Source organism: Andrena cerasifolii, chromosome 15 (genome assembly GCF_050908995.1).
Source record: "Andrena cerasifolii isolate SP2316 chromosome 15, iyAndCera1_principal, whole genome shotgun sequence".
Lineage (NCBI taxonomy): Eukaryota > Metazoa > Arthropoda > Insecta > Hymenoptera > Andrenidae > Andrena > Andrena cerasifolii.
Genome location: NC_135132.1, coordinates 7,065,043 through 7,086,928, shown reverse-complemented (window position 1 = coordinate 7,086,928; position 21,886 = coordinate 7,065,043). Strand labels below are relative to the sequence as shown.

The 21,886-nt window shown below is 43.9% G+C and overlaps 1 protein-coding gene across 1 annotated transcript; it reads left to right on the top strand.

The window, feature by feature from the left end:
- The first annotated feature begins 5,921 nt into the window (after window positions 1–5,921).
- Window positions 5,922–17,260, top strand: LOC143377357 (venom allergen 5). Its single transcript, XM_076828545.1, has 7 exons — window positions 5,922–6,229; window positions 11,434–11,555; window positions 12,963–13,044; window positions 13,225–13,385; window positions 14,547–14,647; window positions 16,037–16,131; window positions 16,948–17,260. The coding sequence occupies exons 1-7, from the start codon at window positions 6,124–6,126 to the stop codon at window positions 16,992–16,994; spliced, it is 714 nt and encodes a 237-aa protein (XP_076684660.1). The 5' UTR covers window positions 5,922–6,123; the 3' UTR covers window positions 16,995–17,260.
- The last annotated feature ends 4,626 nt before the right edge of the window (window positions 17,261–21,886 follow it).

Genomic DNA, 21,886 nt, shown 5'->3' with positions numbered 1-21,886 from the left:
ACTCCAATACCTTAGGATTCCCAAAATTCAGAACTCGAACGCCTCAGAGTTCCTATACTTGGAACTCGAATGCCTTAGAATTCCATGATTTAGAATTCCAGTACCTTAGAATTCCTACATTCAGGACTCGAACGCCTCAGAATTCCTATATGAACTCGAATGCCTTACTATTCCTACATTCAGAAATCCAATGCTTTAGAATTCCCACATTCAGAACTCCAATAGCTTAGAATTCCTACACTCAGAACTCGAGTGCATTGGAATTCCTAAGTCTAGAACTCCCACGCCTTACTATTCCTACATTCAGAACCACAGGGGATCTAAGTGAAAGTGGAGAGCACTGGAATTAGGGGAACGCTCTGTTTAGGGGAATTTCTAAATAATGTAGGAACTCTAACTAATACTACTAGCGAATGCCACTGTTTAAGCTCCACAAGTGGCTCCGGGAGCCAGGGGTGGAGGAGTGGGTAAACATAACCGGAGGTAATCCCTGAGAATTCAAATGGGGCGCCCTCCGGAACCGGTCTTTTTAACAAGTGTGTCTGAGGAGTTGCCTAGAAGTGGCAAGAGGAAGAATCGGCAACGCGGAACGTCAACTTTCATTCGCGCTCGATATTGCGGGACCGTGTTCCGGGAGACGAGTCGCAGCTGCGGCGTACAACTTTAATTTCCAGCGGATCCTTATACCCGACCGCCATCCTGTGGGAAATGCCGATTCACTGCCGACGTGTCGGCCAGCTGGCGCGGGACGCTGCACTTGGCTGTAATTTGGCAGGAAAATCATGGGGAACTGGCGGCCACGTGTCTGGGAAGTGATTCGGGGAATCGAAGGGAAGTGGTCGGTGATTCCTCGGGAGATGCGGGACTCCCGCGATGAAAAGCATCTGGGGGATTGCGGGTGGGAAGTGATGGAGAGCCGGGCGCAAGAAGTTCGATTGCCGTGGACGCGGAAAAAGCACGAGGACCGTGTTTCGGCCGGGTCTTCACTGATTGTTTCAATCGAGCGAGCAGGGCGTATTGATTGAAATAAGGACGAGTGGTCCGCGAAACCTGTTATAGCACCGCGTTTAACTATCGGATATTTTTAGAATCTGATCGATAACCCGATTGCGTTAATACGGACCAGTTGACGATTCCAGAGTTCCCCCTTTTTCCTGTTCCCGGCGATTTCGGATCGACCCGCGGCGTTATATCGAGGAATCCGATTAACCTTTCGGACCTGATCGTATTCTAATCACGAGACCAGAAAGAATATATGGTGATTCCTCTGCAGCTGCCATTTCCTCTTGGAATATTCGGAGCCTTTAAAGGTGACGGAGTCGCCGCAGTCAGCAGCACGTCACGGTTAGTAACCGTCGGTTACACTCACGGTCCAAGGAATTCGTATATTTTCGCGCGGAAATGAGAAAATAGAGATTGTGTGAATGGACTTGCCTGACTCACGAGCCGACGCGGTAAGACGTGGCAAAGTGGTTTCGTACTCTTTCTGGAAAATTTATGCCTGGGAAATTCCAAAGTTCCTACACCTTGGAATTCTTACTTCGCAGATTTGAATGCCTAAGAACTCTGACATTTAGAACTCCCAACGCCTTGGAGTTCCTGTACTTGGAACTTGAATGCCTTAGAATTCTTTCATTCAGAATTCCAATGACTGATAATTCTTGTGTCCCGAACTCCAATGCCTTAGAATTCTTACATTCAAAACTCGAATACGTTAGAATTCCTGAGTCTAGAACTTCATCGCCTTAGTATTCCTACATTTAGAACTCCAACGCTTTAGCATTCCTACATTCAGAACTCGAGTGCAGTAGAATTCCTACATTCAGAACTCGAGTGCATTGGAATTCCTACATTCAGAACTCGAGTGCATTGGAATTCCTACATTCAGAACTCGAGTGCATTGGAATTGCTACATTCAGAACTTGAGTGCATGCGAAATCCTACATTCAGAACTGGAGTGCATTAGAATTCCTACATTCAGAACTCGAGTGCATTGGAATTCTTACATTCAGAACTCTCGTGCATTAGAATTCCTAACTCTAGAACTTGCATGCCTCACTACTCCAGTATTCAGACCTGCAACGCCTTAAAATTAGTACATTCAGAACTACAACGATTTAGAATTCCTACATTCAGAATTCCAACGCCTTAGAATTCCTACATTTGAAACTCCAATGCCTGGAAATTCATACATTCAAAACACTGATGCTTTAGAATTCCTACATTCAGAACTCGAGTGCATCAGAATTCCTACATTCAGAAGTCGAGTGCGATAGAATTCCTAAATCTAGAACTCCCACGGCTTACTTTTCCTACATCCAGTCCTTCAACGCCTTAGAATTCGTACATTCAGAACTATAACGACTTAGAATCCTTACGTTCAGAACTCCAATGCCTTGGAATTCCTACATTTAACACTCCAACGCCTGGGAATTCCTACATTCAAAATACTAATGCTTTACAATTTCCACATTCAGAAATCGAGTGCATTAGAATTCATACATTGAGAAGTCGAGTGCATTAGAATTCCGAAATCTAGAACTCCCACGCCTTACTATTCCTACATTCAGAATTCCAACGCCTTGGAATTCCTACATTCAAAAATCCAAAGCTTTGAAATTCCTACATTCAAAATTCTAAAGCCTCAGAATTCCCACATTCAGCACTCGAATTCCTCAGAATTCCCACATTCAGCACTCGAATTCCTCAGAATTCCCACATTCAGCACTCGAATTCCTCAGAATTCCCACATTCAGCACTCGAATTCCTCAGAATTCCTAAGTCTGAAACTCCGACGACTTAGAATTCCAACACTCAGAGTTCCAACGCCGCAGAAATCCCACATTCAGAATTCCAACGCCGTAGAATTGCTACACCCCCAAGCTGCGGCGCTTCAAAATTCCCATTTCCCATGCACTCTAGAACCGACGCGAACAAATAGCGGCGGAAGCGGGTGCCCGTGGCGACGGTAGGGAAATTTAATTCCTCGCCGGCGTAGAAATTTTGACGTAAGGCGCGCGCGTAGCCGGAACAGAGGAATATCCCGCGGAAAAGCGAATCGAAGGGAACAGGGCGAGACGCCGGGCACGTTCTACCGTAGAAAATTTCCTCGCCGGTGCTCAAAGTGCCTTGAGAATTTGCATTCCAAAGAGCACGCGCCCGATGCAACGTGCATTCGCGAGCTCGCAGACGCTTCCTCGGGAACAAGATAAACGCCTGGAACAAGATAAATCATTTCGAGCGTCGGTTTAACAAAAGCGCCGCCGCCTGACTATTAACGCCGGGAATTTATATTTCGCGAGGCCCCAACAATTACCGCCTCGACCATGCGCACGTCCCGTTTCTCGTCTCGCGATAAAATTAACAGTCGTCATTTGTCCGCCTCCTCGGGCTTGCCGCGAAGATTCTTTCCTCCGAGAACATTCGGACGTGAATTGCAGACTCGACTCGATAAACCAGAAAATAAAATAAAGTCTAGCCGAAAGACGTGGGCCTGAAAGGTGGGCCTCTTTAGCTGGATTCTAATTTATTCGTGCAGGTGGACAAAAACAAGTGGCTAATTCCGGATGACCACGTTGGAGCCTGGCTGTCTGCTGGCTGGAACCACCGAGCCAGTCGGTACACCTTGAAAACCTGGTCCCATTCTAGGAGAATCTAGCCGCCGAGCTCTGGAATGGGTAAACGGTGGGGGGATCCGATGAATAAACCGATCGCACACGTGTCGGAAAGTTTACTTCCCCCCCCCCCCCAGTTCGGGCTCCTTTCTTCTCCCAGCAGGCCCTCGGTATGCTAAAAAGCTGTAAAATTGATATGGATCTGGCGAGAGAGCGGGCGCAACGACGGAAGCGCCCATCGCCAGTCGAAATGGCTAGTTCGTTCGGCAGAATGCCCGTCGGATCCTATAGAAATCTCTTTAGAAAGTCGAACGCTGCCCGTGGCAGGCCCCGGCGAAAACTCCCATTCATAATTCATGTCCCTTCAATTAACCGAGGGAGCTATTATCCGCGACACGCTCCGAACGAGGAGCCGATGGGACTCCGGCAATTTCTGCGCGGGGATTATGTTTAACGATTTTCTGGGCTGGCGGGGAGGCCGAGCGGGGAGATATTAATGAGTGCAGAGTTTTAGGGAGGCCCGCGTCTAGTCAGGTGCTGCCGGCGCAGGCGAGTCGATCCGATTACTTAGCTGCAAATAATTACACCCCTTTGTCAGGGAACAGAGGCCCCGAGAAACTTCGCCGCACCCTCCCACGCCCATCTCGATCCGCCGAATTTATATCCGAGTCCCTGACAGTGGAAACTATCGTTAACCCTCCGGGGTCACGCCGTCTTATAATCACAGTTTGGTCGCGCGGGGCTCGCTGCACCCCAGCGACATTTCTCAGTTGGCATTTTCGTATTTTTTAATTTTTTAAGGGGGGACACCACGGTAGGGGTGTCTTTGGAAATTTATTTAAAGCAAACTACGTAGGGAATTCTTTTTGGATATTTAAGTTACTCGAATATCTTTTTTTTTTAATTTATTTAAAGCAGATTTATAAACTGTATAGGTGCGGTAACTTAGGGCTGCAAAAAATCTGGTTGACAGTTTTCTGACGGTGCTTCTAAAATCAAAAAAAAACAAAACGTTTTAGAAACTATATGCGCGTTGCTATGGCGCGACAGGCTCGATTTTGAAAATTCTGAGAAATGACAGAATGGAGGACCTCTGCAAAAAAAATTGGGAAATTTGGTTCTAGTAGATTAACCTCTTTCGAAAAAGAAATAGAAGAAAAAATCTCCCGGCGTGCCATAGCCATCTGCATATAGTTTACAAAATATTTTGGTTTTTTGATTTTAGAAGCACCGTTTCGTCAGAAAACTGTCAACCAGATTTTTTGCAGCGCAAAGTTACTGGTCCTGTACAGCTTGGAAATCTGCTTTAAATGGATTTAAAAAAATATATTCGTGTAACTTAAATATCCAATGAAAAGACCTGGAAAGTTTAAAAAAGATTCATTACGTAGTTTGCTTTTAATAAATTTCCAAAGTTAGCTTTACTTTTTGGGCCATTACCGTGAGTATCCTCCCTTAAGTATTCAGTGATAATTGTACCTTAGTAATACTCATACAATCTTTTTCTAGAAATATAAATTTTGATATGTTGGCATTGCTGTTTGAAGAAACATTTAAAAAAAATTTATGTTAAACAATTTTATTAAGAATGTGTTTTTTCACTTTAAACAATTCACTTTAAATAAAATCGTGGGGCAACATGTACAACCAGAAATTGACGTATCGGTTGGCAAGTGGAACATCATCAACTGCAGTTTATCAATTTTAGGTCACATTACAATCTGTATCCTGTAATTAAAACATTTTGTTCCATTAATGCGAATGAAACCATTCTCACAACAAATTCATTTCTACGTTCTCTTCTGTATTAAAGTGATTCATACCCTGTTACACTTAAAGTGAAAAAATACCCTCGAAATTATAGTCCAAGAAAATAATTATTTTTTAATATTTAGTGCACTTTAATTTAGTTATACAAACAAACAAACACAGGATCGCAGCTGAATAAAATCGTTTAAAAAATAGTTGTGAATAAAAGCGATTTTTTTAAAGCGACATTTTGTTATTCAAGGTCTAAAAATTTACACAAAATATTGGCAAAGACCAATGAAGCTGACGTAAGCACAAAGGGTTAATCCTGCACCGCAGCCTCCTTTTTTGCCATTCAGTTTCCCCAATCTCCTCCGACAGCAACGTAACACGAAACTCCATCGTTCTTCCCAAAGAGCCTCCACCTTCCTCCAGATCCGCGGCGACCTTGGGTCCCCGGATGAATCCTGACCCATGCAGTCCTCCCCACCATGGGACCTGGTATCGCTGACAATTACACCGTCCATGGGACATGCGAATATAAAGCCAGCAGAGGCATGGCCAGCTGTTAGTCTGGCTGGGTTGACCGGTTCTCCACTGGCGTCTCCGATCGCTCGTAAATCGATCGAGTTTATCGAGCAGCACTGGGAGCCGGCCTGAGGCTCCACTCTGCTTCACTCCTCGTCGATCCCGAGGGGCTGGGATCGGAACACGCCCCTGCGAGCCGCCAGCTGAGCTTCCAGGGCGAGGACCAGGGAAAATGGTACCCGGGGGCCACGTGATCCTGATCACGTTTACGTTCGTCGTCGTCGCGACGGGCCTGGCGGCCGACTCGTGGCCATCTTGCGCTGGGAAGACCGTGCTGAGTGAGTATGAGCTGTGGGGTATCGAGGATGGAGATCGAGTGACCGAGGCTTTTGGAAGATCGCGTGGGTGATGAGAGGGTTGAACGCTGGTGGGATCGGAGGGGTAAGGGGCATAGGGTGAGGGACTGGTTTGGGGTTTAGGGGGAGAATTCAATCGAGAGGCGTTGCTTCCGATTCTTCTGATTGGTACTTTGGGTAGCTTGTTCTGGAGGAGCTAGAGCGCGGGTGATTCATCTCCTTGGGGACAGCGTTTTGAATTCCGTGTACCGTGAGCTACAGCTTGGCAGGCTCCGGGCAACGGGGCCCGATAAGAACGTGACTGGAGACTGATAGGGGGAACGAAAATATCGAAATTGTGTGACTGTACTGTTTTCTAATGGTGGAAAAAATTTTACCTCTGATAGGGGGAACGAAAATATCGAAATTGTGTGGCTGTATTGTATTCTAATAGTGGAAAAAATTTTACCTCTGTGTTTTAAATTGAGTCTGAAAATAGAAGCTAGTTTCTGTGAGACAGAATTTTGAGATTTTAATTTTTTGTCTTTGGAAATATATTTTTTAAATTTTGCTTTTGTTCATTTTTTAAGAGTGAGTTTCTCTTAAAAGAAAGTGCTATCTGATGATAAAATGAGGTTGATGAAAATAATAATTTTTATGTGACATGCGGCACCTGAAATGTTCAGATTTTGACAGTTTAAATTCCATTTGCCAACTATTAGAAGTCATGAATTATACAAACTATATTTCGTGCCACCCTACTAGACAGTACCTCGGGTACAACGAGCCTCGTTACTTCAAGAAATTAAGGGGTCCTCCTGCTTTGACAATTTAGGCAATTTTTGGTAATTTTTTAAAAGAAAAGTATTGAGTATTATAATTTCAAACTTTGTACGTTTATTAATTGATATTTAAGGAATGCGCTCAATTTTTTTATTTGCTATTTTAGTTGCTATTTATTAGTAAACGTTCAAAATTTAAAATTCTAATACTTTTCGTTCAAAAACTTCCCCCAAATTTGCCTCATTTCCAAATCGTCAAACTAGTGAGGCCCCTCAATCTATTTTTCCTCCGGCTACACCTGCGAACCTTGGTTTCCACCTGCACTGCATCGCTGCTACTCCTAACCACCCCAATCCACCCGCAGTCGCGCCTCTTTTGTCCCAGCCTCGCGACTGACGTAATAACTCGTCCGTCGTATAACATCAGCGATCAGGTGATTAGACTTCTTTCCGCGGGGAACCACTCTCAGCCGGTGAGCGGACAAGATCACGGCGTAAATCGAGCAAACGAGTGGACCAGTCTGACCAGGTTTCTAATTTGTCTCGCGCAACGGAATTTCTATGGTACCATTGACCGGCCGCCTCGGACCTTCGCGCCGCTTCCCACTGTATCGAAATTGCCGCGGGAATGAACGTCGCCGCGGGCGGACATCTCTGTGCCAGATTTTTCTAAATTCAATTAAGGGGGGTAGGTGTTATCGGCGGCCGGGGGTAGGAGTTGAAAAGTGCTCGCGAGAAGATGAGAATAACCGGGGAAAACTTCGGACGAAGCCCGAGCAGCCTGCTAACTATTTATTTAACAAGCGGCGAGTCCATTCCCACGGAATCCATTTAACCGGCGGCTACGGCGGAGAATGGAGGCGGCAGGTGTCGGCCGAATCGTTACGTACAGGCCGAGCCCACGCTCATTTCCGGTGGAAAAAGAAGCGGACACGTGCAGTCCCGCCAACCGTGCCTGCATCGCTCTTCATTCCCGCAAACCGCCGCGAGCGGAACGACCTCCGCCTTCGTTTAATTCCACCCGATAATTAGCACCGCGGCAAGGACTTTCCTGGCAACTGGAGCTGGACCAGTCGGGGCCGGAAGTCGAGGGATACTAGCCCCACGGGTTGAACACAGAAAGTTCTCTTTATAGGCTCCAGGGTTGGTATTTGCGGCGAGCTTACAACGTAGAGTAGAACCGAGCTTGTAGCGATACCTCCGCCGCGGCCGCCAGATGGCCACTCGACCGCTCCGCTCTCTCGCAAGTTCTCCCTCATTCAAAAATGTCTGCTGCATCTCGTGGAGCAGTCAGATTTTCTCCTAGACCCTTAGTTATGGAAATAAATTCAAAGATATCTTCAAAAGTAGGTGCATGTTGTGTGTCCATTTCCCTTTGATCGATGTTTAAACATATTTAAATGTTCATAATTAAATGATAATTTATATCGTTGTATTCGGGAGGGTTCATAGAATAATTTGACGCAACGAGCAACCGAATAAGTATTACCGTTTCGACACAAAAGATTTTCAAAGTTGAAAATTTGCATTTTTTTTTTAAATCGAATTTCTCAAAAACTGAGGGTGATCGCGACAAACGGTTTGCGGATTCGTTTTCAGGACACGAAAACCTACAAGAAACGGCTATTGAATTCTACAAGTCCGAAAAAAGTCAAATTTTGTCGAACTGTGTAATCAGTTTAATGCAAAAAATTTCCAGAATATCTGAAAACTTACGTTAAAATTCTTAAATAACTTTCATGTCCTCACTAAATGTTCGGTATACGGACCCTTTACCCTACTGGCTAACGAACGGTTCGTCTAACGATCCAGAATCGACGAAATCTTGCTGCCTCGGTCGCGGCGAGTGGCCGGGACCTGCGCGCTTTATCGTCGTATAATTCGTCCGGCGCGTGGAAACAGGGGCGTGGAAAATACCAGAGGTTGGAAATGTATTTCGCGGGATTATAGAATATGAATAAATATTGTGTTAATTCCCCGTGGTAATCTGATGTCGCGCGGGGCAGCATTGAAATAACTGAAAATCTCGCGCGATTCAGTACGCGCGGCTGCACACGTTCCTCGGTCCCACGGTGCGGAGAAGTGTACCGATCATCGCTCCCGAAGTTTGTTTGCGGACGTGACGGGCCTCGGATTCGAAATCGAGCCGATTAAAAGAGAAATCCCACGGGCGCGGGGGGGGGGGGGGAGGGGACACGCGCGAACGAGCCACCTGTCATCCTCGGCTAAATTTAAAGCTAATTATGCAATCCCGATTAAAAATAGCCGGAACGACCGCGCGTAACTGTAAACCGGCGGCTTTCGGATCCACCTGCCGCCGTTTAGGTGCCGCGTCGACCGAGCGTAAACACTGCTCCGAAGCCCTGACACCAATCGGAAACTCGGCATGAATATATGCAAACGAAGCCGCCGGCGGGGGAGCGGGACGCGAAGCACCACTGCCGGCTGTTAATTTTGTATAAGGACGAAAGTCGAAGCTCGTTCCCCGCGATCGGCCGGCGGGGCGGGGACAAAAGCTCGCCGCGATCGAACCAGGGAAAGAACGAAGGGAGCAATCGAATTTATCGTTTCGTTTTTTCGTCCAGCTGCGGTAGCCGTGGCGCATGAATAATTCAGACCGTGCATTATTTACAGGTGGGGGTGGGGGGGAGGGCGAGAGGGAAAGGGGGGGGGGAGTGAAATCGGAATCTATTACATTTCGATACGTCGCTGGCCATCGATTCGGCTCTAAAAATAGCGCGCTCGGCACCCCTCCCCCCTCCCCCCTCCGCCCCCCCCCTCCCGACGTGGCGGTGGCTGAATGCGCGGCCGCGAGATTCGATTACATTAGCGAATTAAAGCAGCTGCTAGTTAATTACGGGAAATCCGTGCGCGCAACAACAAGACGGACCGAATTATTATTCCGAATTGTCCGCCGGCGAATTCCCGTTCAGCCGTAACGGACGATTTCAAGTGACTGTGGGAGGGGAGGGGTTGTTTGCGGGAAATGTATATACTGGGATGCGTTTTTTTTAAGGAAAGTGCGGTGCTCGAAACAATAAACCTATATTGGATTAAGGGTACTTCCGACTTCAAGTGTAGATGGCGTTCCGGCTGATCTCGCTCTCTCGCAAGTACTCGCTTCACTACCCATTCGTATATATAACAGTTCTGAACTACCTTCTAACCTCCCCACCATAAGGCGAATTAATACTTCACACTTTGGGTGTGCATCGCGGATGATTCACCCACAGCCAACATGAATTCATGAAAAGTTTTAGAGGCTTGACTGACTCTACTTTGCTCCACTGGTGTGGGTCCACTTTGGATGAAAACAATCTTTACACCTTTTTCACTGTGTTTGTTTGTTTGTTTGTTTTTATTGTTTTCCTGTGTTTTAAGCAGGATGGCGTTTCAAGCTTATTTTTGCTTATATTTCCCAACGAACTATAGTCCCATTTTTTTTTATCCCTCTGACTGACTCTCTACTTTGCTCCACTGGTGGTCCACTTTGGATGAAAACAATCTTTTTTACACCTTTCACTGTATTTGTTTGTTTGTTTTTATTGTTTTCCTGTGTTTCAAGCAGGATGGCGTTTCAACCTTATTTTTGCTTATATTTCCCAACGAACTATAGTCCCATTTTTTGTATCCCTCCCCTCTCCTTCGGGCCCCAGCAGCAGCAGTGCACCGGGAGAAAAGTGGTCACCCATCTTTCCCCAGTACCTGCCCCGTGATGCTTAACTTCGGTGATCTAACGAGAACCGGTGTTTTCCATCAGCTACGGCCGCTGGTCCTTTCACTGTGGATGAATCATGTTCTAAATTCGCCCTTAGCCCATGCCTATAGCGAGACGCGAGCCTTCAATTCCTACCTTCCAACAATTCCTCCAATCCCCGCCAAAATCATATAACCGTGGATCCCCTGCGAAATAAGAAATTCCGCGCGCAAATGGTTCTTGGATTAAGAAATTCGATTGGCAATTCTCACGCTCTCTCCCCTCGGCGCTGCACTGATTTGCATTTCGCTACAAGTGGAGGCGCAGAGCCGCGCCTCGTTCTCGCGGAACGAAAAGTTATTAGGGGAAAGAATACGGAGGGGGTGGGCTGGATGAAAGTTTCCGTCTGGAAAGACAGAGGGAACGTCGTTAAAGCAGATTCCGGGGGAAAAGTTTTCCAGCAAGTTGGGCAATCTAGCGGGTCGGATGAACGGATGGAAGCCTGGCGAAAGGGGCCGAGAAGAAATGGGGGGCCGAGCTGCTTTTTAGACTTGTTTAAACCGCGGCGGGGTGGACGTTCGATTGCCTCTGTCGCGAGTTATCGAACAATCTGAATGCGTAATGGACGGGTAACAGGGGGGATGGAGACTTTGTTACTCGATCTGCTGCCTGATTCCCGGGGAATGTTGGAATGCCTCGGATACGGTAGACGGTCGAATCGTTCCCAGGATCCGGGGGATTATCTTGCGAGGAGAAGCAGGCCATCTTGGACGAGCATAATCGGCTGAGACAACTAGTGGCTCTGGGGCAGATTCATGGACAGCCAAGCGCCGCGAATATGAGGGAAATGGTGAGACTCTGGCCAGATTAATCTTCCCCAACCAGACAGCCGCATTCGCACTGGAGCGCTCTTTAAGATACACTTGTACAGGGTGTTTAAAATGAGGCAACTGCGAACAAAAACGGACCGACTGAGATTGAAAGAAATTAATCTTTTCTATTTTATATGAATAGTACAGCCGATTGCAATATGTTACTGTTACTAACTAAATTTCGCAAAAAAATATCCGTTTTTATTCTCAACGCCTCAAATGAAGCTTTGCTAATTCAATTGGGCTATCATTTTTAAAATAACTGAGGAAACAAGATTCTTCTTTTTTTTTACTTAATTATTGAATCGTGAAAAATTATAATAAATTAGGGGTGGAAACCTCAAGGGAAATTCGGTTATCCGAATATTCCGATTTTTTTTGGAAACTGTACAGGTTTGTGGAGAACCTCGATAGAAGTATCAGGCAATTTTTCGGTTCTACAGGGTGAAAACACCCCATGAAGGTTAATGTGTGATTTCCTACTTTCCTGTACCTATATCTTGAAAAATATGGTAGGTATAAAAAAATTATTAGAATGGAAATTTGACGGCTATTTATGCCCTATAAAACTCTGTAATCGAATTGTTAAAAGTTTGTAGTTTAAATGAAAAAACGTTCCTCGCTACAAATTTTTAACAATTCGATGGCATAGTTTTATAAGGCATAAAAAGTCATTAAGTTTTCATTGTAATAATTTTGTTATATCTACTATAGTCTCCAAGATACACTGGAAAATAGGAAAACGCTTGTTAAGCTTTAGGGCATGTTTTCACCACGAACGAAAAATTGCCTGATACTTCTATCGAGGTCTTTTGCGAAGCTGCACAGTTTCCAAAAAATCGACATGCTCGGGTAACCGAACTCGATCAATTGTCGCTGGATGATTCGCATTCACTTCTACTTTGAGACAGCTCCACGGAAAAAAAATCATGGGATCTCGGAGGCCAATCAAAGCTGCCAGAACGAGAACGTAAACGATCTGGAAAGTTTGTTTCGGTTAGGGGTGGGTTTCTCGAAGCGTCCAAGCCGAAGAAAGCTTCCAGTTTCGAGAATTCGAAAGTTTGCAATTTTTCCTGATTCGGAACTCTCGAGACCCAAATTAAAAAAAAAAAACATAAAATCAATGAAAGAGATTTATGCTAAAATTTTGTTGACTTAGTTCCTTAAACCAAAATATTCCATTTACAAGACAGAATGGGCATTTCAAGTACCAAGAGTTTCGAAGCCTTACAAACTTTCAAATTCGAGTTTCAACAAGTAAAAAAAAAAAGGGATCTTGCTTTCTCATTTATTTTCCAAATTACAGCCAATCGAATTAGTAAGCCCTGATCTGGAGCATTTTCGTGGGGTTTGCAAAAGTTGTGTAAATTCGTTGACTCCCTCAGGTCTGGGACGACGAGCTGGCGATGATCGCTCAGAGATGGGCGGATCGATGCGTGGAGATCCATGACAATCTCAGAAACGTCCGTGAGTAGAATAAGTCTACACTACTACAGGTTTATCGCCAAGGAGCAGTAGTAGGGTGCTTTTAAATTCCTCTGCGCTTAAGTGCGACAATAAACGAGCAACTAGACACCCCCTCCGCAAATCTAAACGAAAGAGACCATCGATCAGGATTAAGAGCGACTGATCAGTGTAGATCTACAGGCAGGTTCGCCGTGGGGCAAAATATCGCTCGAACCTGGACAACCAGGCCACCAGGTCCCTACGACGACCAACCAGACTGGCGACAGAGGATCCTGAATTGGTTCAACGAGGTGCAACACTATCGAACTGGGTTCAGCGACGCCACTGGCCACTACACTCAGGTTAGTAATCAACGTTTACAAGCTTGCAACTCGCGCAAAGTATACTCGCAAGGACCGTCGGCTGAGAGATGTAATTATTCGAATAATTTCCTTGAATATTCGAAAATTAGAATACTTATGAGTACTCGAATAACAGAGAATTCGAATTTGAGATCCGAGTATTCGAATATTCGAATAATTATGAGTATTCGAATAATCGAATACCAGGGAATTCGAATTTGAGTTCCAAGTATTCGAATATTCGAATTTGAGTTCCAAGTACTCGAATATTCGAATTTGAGTTCCAAGTATTCGAATATTCGAATTTGAGTTCCAAGTATTCGAATATTCGCATTTGAGTTCCAAGTATTCGGATATTCGAATTTGAGTTCCAAGTATTCGAATATTCGAATTTGAGTTCCAAGTATTCGAATATTCGAATAATTATGAGTATTCGAATAATCAAATGCCAGAGAATTCGAATTCTAGATCCGAGTATTCGAATATTCGAATAATTATGAGTATTCGAATTAGAGATCCGAGTATTCGAATATTCGAATAATTATGAGTATTCGAATTCGAGATCCGAGTATTCGAATATTCGAATAATTATGATATTCGAATTTGAGATCCGAGTATTCGAATATTCGAATAATTATGAGTATTCGAATAATCGAATAATTATGAGTATTCGAATATTCGAATAATTATGAGTATTCAAATAATCGAATAATTATGAGTATTCGAATAATCGAATACCAGAGAATTCGAATTTGAGATTCGAATATTTGAATATTTATGAGTATTTGAAAAATGATGAGTATTCGAATTAATAAGAGTATTCCAATATTCGGAGTGATTGAATTTATCATTATAAATATTCGAATACTCGAATCTCAAATTCGAATTCTCTGATATTCGAATACCTAGATTATTCGAATATTCGTTACAGCCCTACTTCGGTCGACGGACGTCACTGCCTCCGGCAAACCTTCTCGAATATTTTATTATTATCGTGAGGAGATCAGAGTTAGAATACAGTATCGAGAAGGGGGTAGAAGGGATAACGAGGTGGGAGAAAAGGAGTACATACTCGAGGAAGCCCGTGAGAAAGATCCTCAAAGCGGGGTCGAAAAATCTCGAGTTTGCGAGGGGATGAAGAGGGTTTTAAATTACTTGCAGCTCGTCTGGGGCGACACGTTCCTTCTGGGCTGCGGATACTCCTTCTACTACGACCCGGCTCGGGGCTACACCAAGAACTACGTCTGCAACTACGGGCCTAGGTAAGAAATTTTATTTCGACGACGGGGCTGGACTCATTCTCCGCGATCGACGAGCCAACGGGGTGCACGAACCTTTTAGAATCCTCGACGAGACCGCGAGAATTATTTCGAGGGAGAAAGGGGGACACTTGTTGGGTGGATCCGCGGCCTCGACGTTTCATTTTTAGATTTATCGGCCGACTTTCAGGGAAAAAGAAAACGGGACACGAGGTGTATTGAATCCAGCCGAGGCTTCCATAAATTTTCCCTCGTTTCTCGAGTATTTCCTGTCAATCGGCAGCTTATTACTGTCGACAAATTGAACGCGTCATCGCCCGCGCCCTATCGCCCCCACCACCCTCTCCACCCACGAAAAACGAAGGAAAAGCAATCTCAATCTTCGACGCGGAATATTTATTCTCGACTTTTTCAACTCGCGAATTCACTGAAACTCGTTCAAGGGGTTGCACCACCTTGACCGGCCCAAAACGTGCGACAGCTTCTTGAATATTTTTATAAAAAATTTATGCGCCCTGTTGAAATCACTTCTGATATTCTCAGTGACTAAAAATCAAAAGTTCGGCAGTCTTCTGATTTTTCAAGCCACTCTATACCGTCTGACGTTCGGATCTTTTGAATTTCCAAAAATTGTAGAACTTATTAAGTATATTAAACTAGAAATTTTGTCTCTTGCCTATTTTTTTCCATATCTTGAGAACCAATTAATCAAAAAGGCTACGTGCCGTGGAGAATGCGTGTACCAAATTTCGTTAGAATTGGTCGCACGGTTTTTGAGTTACTAGTGGCGCCAGGTCGAAAGTTGTGGTTTCGAGAGAAAGCCGTCACTTTTTACCGATGAGCATTATCCACACTGTGAAAAAAAGTTAGTCTTTCCACTGTACACCCTAAAAAATTACCCTAATTTGGAACTCTCTTTTGTCACCAAAAGAATGCATTTACTAAATTGAAGTTTTATCTATTAATTAATACGTAAAACTTCATTTAAAAAATATGATTTTTTGTATTCCCAAAACATCTATTTATTAATACGTATTTCGAGAATAAAACAAATCTTTGTTACCACAGCGATTTTATTCAATGGGATCCTTTTCATATTATTCTTAGGCTCCAATCTGTCATTTCAAGTAGACTTTTTTTTGTCTCAATTTTTCGAAACCGTCGAGGTGGCGCAACCCCTTAACTCAGAATTGTCTGGTGCTCATTCCGAGGGGGTGGGGGGCGCGCTGGAAGACAGGGGAACGGTGGAAACGTTGCCGACGACAGTGCGGAGTGATTTATGAACACTTGTTTCGGGCGATAAATTTTAACGCGTTCCTTAATAACCCCCGTCCATCTTGGATTCGATAAATCACCCTTGCCGGGCTCAAGCGTTATTACTTTGCATTGCAGCGGCAACGTGCTTGGATTTCAACCGTATCAATCGGGCCAGCCTGCTTGCGGCAGCTATGGGATGTCTTATTCGAATCGATACGCCGGACTTTGTTGTAAGTTCCATGCCGTCGCTATCGTCGACCGTAACGGCTGACGTTTCAGAAAAATTCCGAGCGAGCTGAGACGCTTGAATGAATTTAAAGTGAAAACAGAATGAACTGCTCGGCCGGCAATCCCGGGACATCGAAGGAGAAATTAAAATCTCGTTCAGTTTTATGCCACCATAGCTGCAAATACCAGGGGTCGAGTGAGACTGCTAACTTTTGTAAATAAAATTTATTTATTGAACTTTCAACTTTCAAATCGTTTCTTTTCCGTTCCGAGTTAACTTTGCACATTAACGCTTTAACTATGCTGTAGGAGTTCGGTTTTAATAGTTACTTGTTGATTAATAAAAGTTCTGGGGGATCGTATACTTTTCAACAGATATTTAAGGGTGGAATATAAAAGTTGGGAATATTTTTTAATTAGCATTGTTTAAGGAACTGGAAGCAGGATAAATTAATATAGAAGAGGAAGCACGTAATTATTATCACTGAAACGTTTTAAGGTTTTAATTTCGGATCTATCTACCCCGCAACGCTTTCGAGAAATCTGCCTGTCGCAACTTTAACTTTTTCAAAGCACAATAAATGTCCCTGTTTAACTGAAACTTTTTTTTCTCGCGTTCATGAAAATAAATGTTTCTTATTTGCAGCAAAAAGTTACAGTTAATACACTGAGATAATAGTGATAAAATTACAGTTACTTCGGGATTAATTGAAGATTTTAACAGTTTCATTCGACCCCTGGAAAATATTCTTCGTTATCTTCTCACTGTCTATCGATCTGGAAGAGTCCTCGCATTTTTCATTTTATATCATTCGCAGCTGCAGAAAGCTACTACCACCTGGGAGCATACTGTGCCTACGGCTAACAGGACTCCGACGTTAGAGGAAGAACGAAATCCAAGCGCGAAAGTAGAGTAATAGGGGAGAACTGAATTGGAGAGCTCGAGAATCTACCGAAGAATCGAGCGGGAATTTCTTAACTGGACGTCAAGCTTAATCGACAGCGAAGCTCCGTTAAAGAATCTTCCTATCGTCCTTCGATCCGTTTCAATGTTTCTAGTCTACGGAAGATAGTCTGTAAATTCTAGCCATGTAATTAGACTAAGTTTATGAGAATTAAATACAAAAACGACGAACTGACGTATTTGGAAGAAAACTAATGTGGGAAATTAGGCAACCAGAAAATTCAGAAAATGCAGAAAATTTAGAAAATTTAGAAAATTCAGAAAATTCGGAAAATTCAGAAAATTCAGAAAGTTCAGAAAATTCAGAAACTCCAGAAAATTTAAAAAATTCAGAAAATTCAGTAAATTTAGAAAATTTAGAAAATTCAGAAAATTCAGAAAGTTCACAAAATTCAGAAAATTCAGAAACTCCAGAAAATTTAAAAATTCAGAAAATTCAGTAAATTTAGAAAATCCAGAAAGTTCAGAAAATGATGGAACTTTGTGCAAGTAGAGTAGTTCATCCCTAACAGAAAGCTATTTTGTGTTGGTGTCATTGTGGGGTTTTAGGGGGGTGAAATCATCCCTCGACAGAAATTCAGAATTTTCTTTTTCGTGGAATATCTCGAGAACGATGAGAGATATGAAAAAGCAGTTTAAATAAAATTTGCATCTTCTTTTTACATCTACCTTTTACTTACACCATTTTTTACACAGTTTTGTATATATAAAAAAAATACGCAACTTTTGTTTAAACTTCTTTTCGATATATCTCACCGTTCTCGAGATATTCCAGGAAAAAGAAAATTGTGAATATTCTTCGAGGGATGATTTCACCCCCCAGAACCCCACAATGACACCAGCAGAAAATATCCTTCTGTTAGGGATGAACTACTCTAATTCCACGCAAAGTGGCATAATTCTCTGAATTTTTTAGTTGCCAAACTTCCCCTGTAAGTAGTTGCCTACTTTGCTGAAAAACAAATGAAATATGAGCGTAGCTGTCCCGAAGATCTCCCGGCACCTTATGGACTCGAAAATGCGAGATAAGGCGCTGATAACGTTGTAATCCCGTATTCCAGGCGGGCTGGAACTTCTGCAACACTGTGCCGGGGCTGTCTCCTCGTGTGATCCATGCGCTTTTCCATGCATTTTGCATCGCAGCCCTTACGTGACTGCGGCTCGAAACACGCCGTATAAATATTTACGCGAGAAGAAAGATACGGCGCACGCTTTTCACCCCGTTCGCAGCGGCAATTATTCTTATTTTTCCCCCAGGCTGTTTCGATCAACTCGGCTCCATTTGTCCGCCGCGACGTAGCGGCAACCCTCAAAACTGCGCTGTTCAACTCGAGTTCCATATCGCGCGGGGTGCTTTTAAAGACTGTAAAAAATTAGTACCTACCCCTGCTTTCGTAATTTTCAAATTTCCACCAACAGTCAGCAGAGAAACCCTTGACGTAGCAGCGTTTGGCGCAACGCTGCATAATTCGGCACAGGGAGAGCAGCAAAACAGAACTGCGAGTTTGCTAATGAACGTAGCAGACGCGAAATAGAAAGAAGGGAGGTAACCATCGTCGACTACTACGATGCAAATGTGTTCGGAGCTGGAGAGGCGCGGGGAGCGTGGCTAAAACGATTTTCTTTCGAACACTCACCGCTGCGTAATTGGTAATTACCGGGAGGGTGGCGGTGAAAGAAGCGGGGAATTTTTCGCCGCGCTCGGCCCGGAGAAATCGGCGAAGGGGGTAGGCGAGGCAGCGGAGTAAATAATGGTTCAATAAAACACGAAAAAGCGGAACAAAGTGCTGGATTATACCGATGCGGGACGACGGCGGGCGGGGGAGGGGGTGGCAAAAAAATGCGCGATAAAGTTTAATTCCCTTATTCGGGGGACAGTAAAATCCCGGATATCCGAGCGGCAGGCTTCCCCCGCAATACGCCCGGATTTATTCTCAGTTGCACACAACTGAACGCGTTATTTCATTGGGGAAATGAACACCGAGGTACCCTCGCCACGGTCCACCTCCGTGTTTCCATGAAATAGAACGCGATTACGTGGTTCTACAGGTGCACCCAATTTCGAGTGCTTCTGTTTTGGTTTTGGAAGTTGGCTCGAGTGGATCGAGTTCAATATGTGCTCATGAATCCGAGCTGATTTTTTTTCGAATAGAAAAGTTTCACTGTAATTCTCGTTATAGGCTCCAGACTCGGTGCTGGCCGCGAGCTTACAACGCATAGCGTCGACTATTCCGAGCCGCCAACGAGAGAGATGCGTGAGAGCGCTCTCGGGTTCTCTCGACTGAAGGGCTCCAAGAAATGGCGGGGATAGCGACCGAGCACACAACGAATAGTCGAAACGAGCTTATAACGAGAATATACTATACTTTCTACTCATAAGAGGCGACGTTTCGTTCTATGTACTCCCAAAGCACTTGGGTTATCTGGGTTTATAGAGTGACCCAAGAGATAAGGATTTGGAAACTAACCTCAAAGTCAAATAGGCACTTCCTCGCGTATGACTCTTAAAGAACAAGAGGTAGAAAAAAATTTCAAAGGGAAGTTTAATGGTACAATAAGCGCTCCAAACTTGCGTTACCAAAGTTTTTGAACGAGTTTTAAAAAAATAAATACTTGAGGAGGAAACCTTTTTTTAAATTTTGTTAACAAATTTTGGGGAACAGAAAAATTTGGAAAGTGATAAATTTTGGGGAGCGGCCAATTTTTGGAGGCGATAAATTTTAGGAAGCGATAAATTTGGGGGAGCGGCAAATATTGGGCAGCGGCCAATTTTGGGAGGCGATCAATTTTGGCGAGCGGCAAATTTTGAGCGAAATAAATTGGAAGAAAATTAAATACAGAGGCTTGAGACAACTTTAAAAGCAATTCACTTTTCTTTCATGTAGCGAATTCGCAATGACTCACATGTGAGTCGCCATACTGGATTAATTGTGAAATTGTCTCGCCCACTTTAAATTTAAATATTTTATGACATTTCGCGGAAAGGGCGGCAGATGCTTGTCAGCCTAGGGGCACCAAATCTTGAAATCCGCCCCTGTTTCTAAGCTAATTTTACCTATTATAATACTGAAGTAAACTTTGACATCTTCAGAGTTCGACATAATGCAAATTACTCCTAATGGGTTCGGCGTAGTACGCACAGAACTGTGTTCCGTAGCCGAGGCAGCGGTGAAACAAGGCTTACGAAAACATCCACCTACCTGGCGTGTTGTGCTTGAACCGGAGCTGCTGCAAACCGCTGCAATAACAGTTGATATCCTGAAAGGCAACGGCCGTAGGCATTGATACTCAATATGAAGCACTCTCCAGCTTTACACGCACTTCTACCTTCTCAAAGGACGCTTTGCCAAACACAGACTGAGCCCTGCTTATTGCCGCCCTCCAGCTGCGACGCGTATCACAGCGCAGGGGGTGGCATTCCTTCTTTTCAAGTAAATACAAGGTTCAAGTAGGTCCATTCTTCTTCGATGAATAAAAATTCAGAAAGAGTAAAGAAAGGGAATAATATCCCGGGCGCTAAAGGGTTATTTGCAACCCTTAACAGGGTATCATTCACCCCAACTATTTTACTCGTCTCTCAATTGAAATAAAAAGGAGCTTATAATAATTTGGTTAATTTATGCAGAAACCTACGAACACTGAACATGTCAAAAAAAATAGTTAAACACAGTACGTTAGTTTTGAAAAATTACCAACCCTTAGAGCAACTCTCACATTATACAATTATTAAAACTACCAAGCCATAGATCCACCTAAGGGTTTAAAAAATAAAAACCGCAGAAAATGTAAAACAATATTAATTCTACTACTCCCCATTAAGTAACCCATCAAAAAACATTGTAAATCCATAATAAAAAATAAAATATACTCCACAGAAATAAAGCTACTTTTCCTTAACAATTAAGATCTTCAGACTGCATAATTTCTTCTGTATAACTTGGCCTACATATCCTCCTCCCTGAGTTCTCCATTCCCAATCAAGCAATTAAATAACAATTGATATCCCGTTCCAGGTGAATCATGGAAAACAATTTCTCCCGAAAATATCCACCCCTCGGCGACGTCCACCCCTCCTCCACTATCCCGGCGATTCCGGGGTTGCAAACAACCCTTTAGCGCCCGAGGTATCACTCCCTTTCTTTGCTCTTTCGCAATTTTTATTCATCGAAGAAGACTGGACCTACTTGAACCCTGTATTCATTTAATCTATGCATTTTACCCTGAAGGGAAAAGAAGAAAAAATTTCTATATAAGAATATAAAAAGTTAGACCATTCTTAAGGATACAAAGAAAAGGGGCCATTTTAACCCGGCGCTGAAGGGTTAAGAAGAGGGATCGAGGAAGAACCAGCAGGATTTTGCTGGCAACGTGAGCAAACATGAAGCAGCTTTGAGAGAAAGTTCGAGGGGCGCCATATATCGCGATGCGAGTCTTCCAAAGGCTCCTCAAGGGGCTCAAGGCGTTTGCAGAACGAGGAACGAACACCGAGCCCGCTCTCGGTTCAAATGTATGCTAATTAGCTAAATGCATGCGCGCGCCCGCTGATTCAATGTAGCTGCACGCGGCGACTCGCTCCCACGAATATTCAGATAAGCCATGAGTCGGCCCTGCATTTCTAATACACAGACTGCATCTGAAGGAGCTCGATCGCTCATTTTAATCTCAACACTATTTTTTAATTCAGAAAGAGGAGCATGGAGCGAGTGGACCGAGTCGCCAGCCATTAGTCGCCCTGCTTTGGCTTCTACGGTAAAATGGTTGTTGAAAAATAAAGTCACATTAATGCTGCCGAG

Excerpts from the sequence above, each read along its gene's own strand:
- LOC143377357 (XM_076828545.1), top strand. The coding sequence starts at position 6,124 with ATGGTACCCGGGGGCCACGTGATCCTGATCACGTTTACGTTCGTCGTC. Across the intron at positions 13,045-13,224 it reads TGACAATCTCAGAAACGTCC|GCAGGTTCGCCGTGGGGCAA; the intron begins GTGAGTAGAATA and ends GTAGATCTACAG. Across the intron at positions 16,132-16,947 it reads TCGATACGCCGGACTTTGTT|CTGCAGAAAGCTACTACCAC; the intron begins GTAAGTTCCATG and ends TATCATTCGCAG.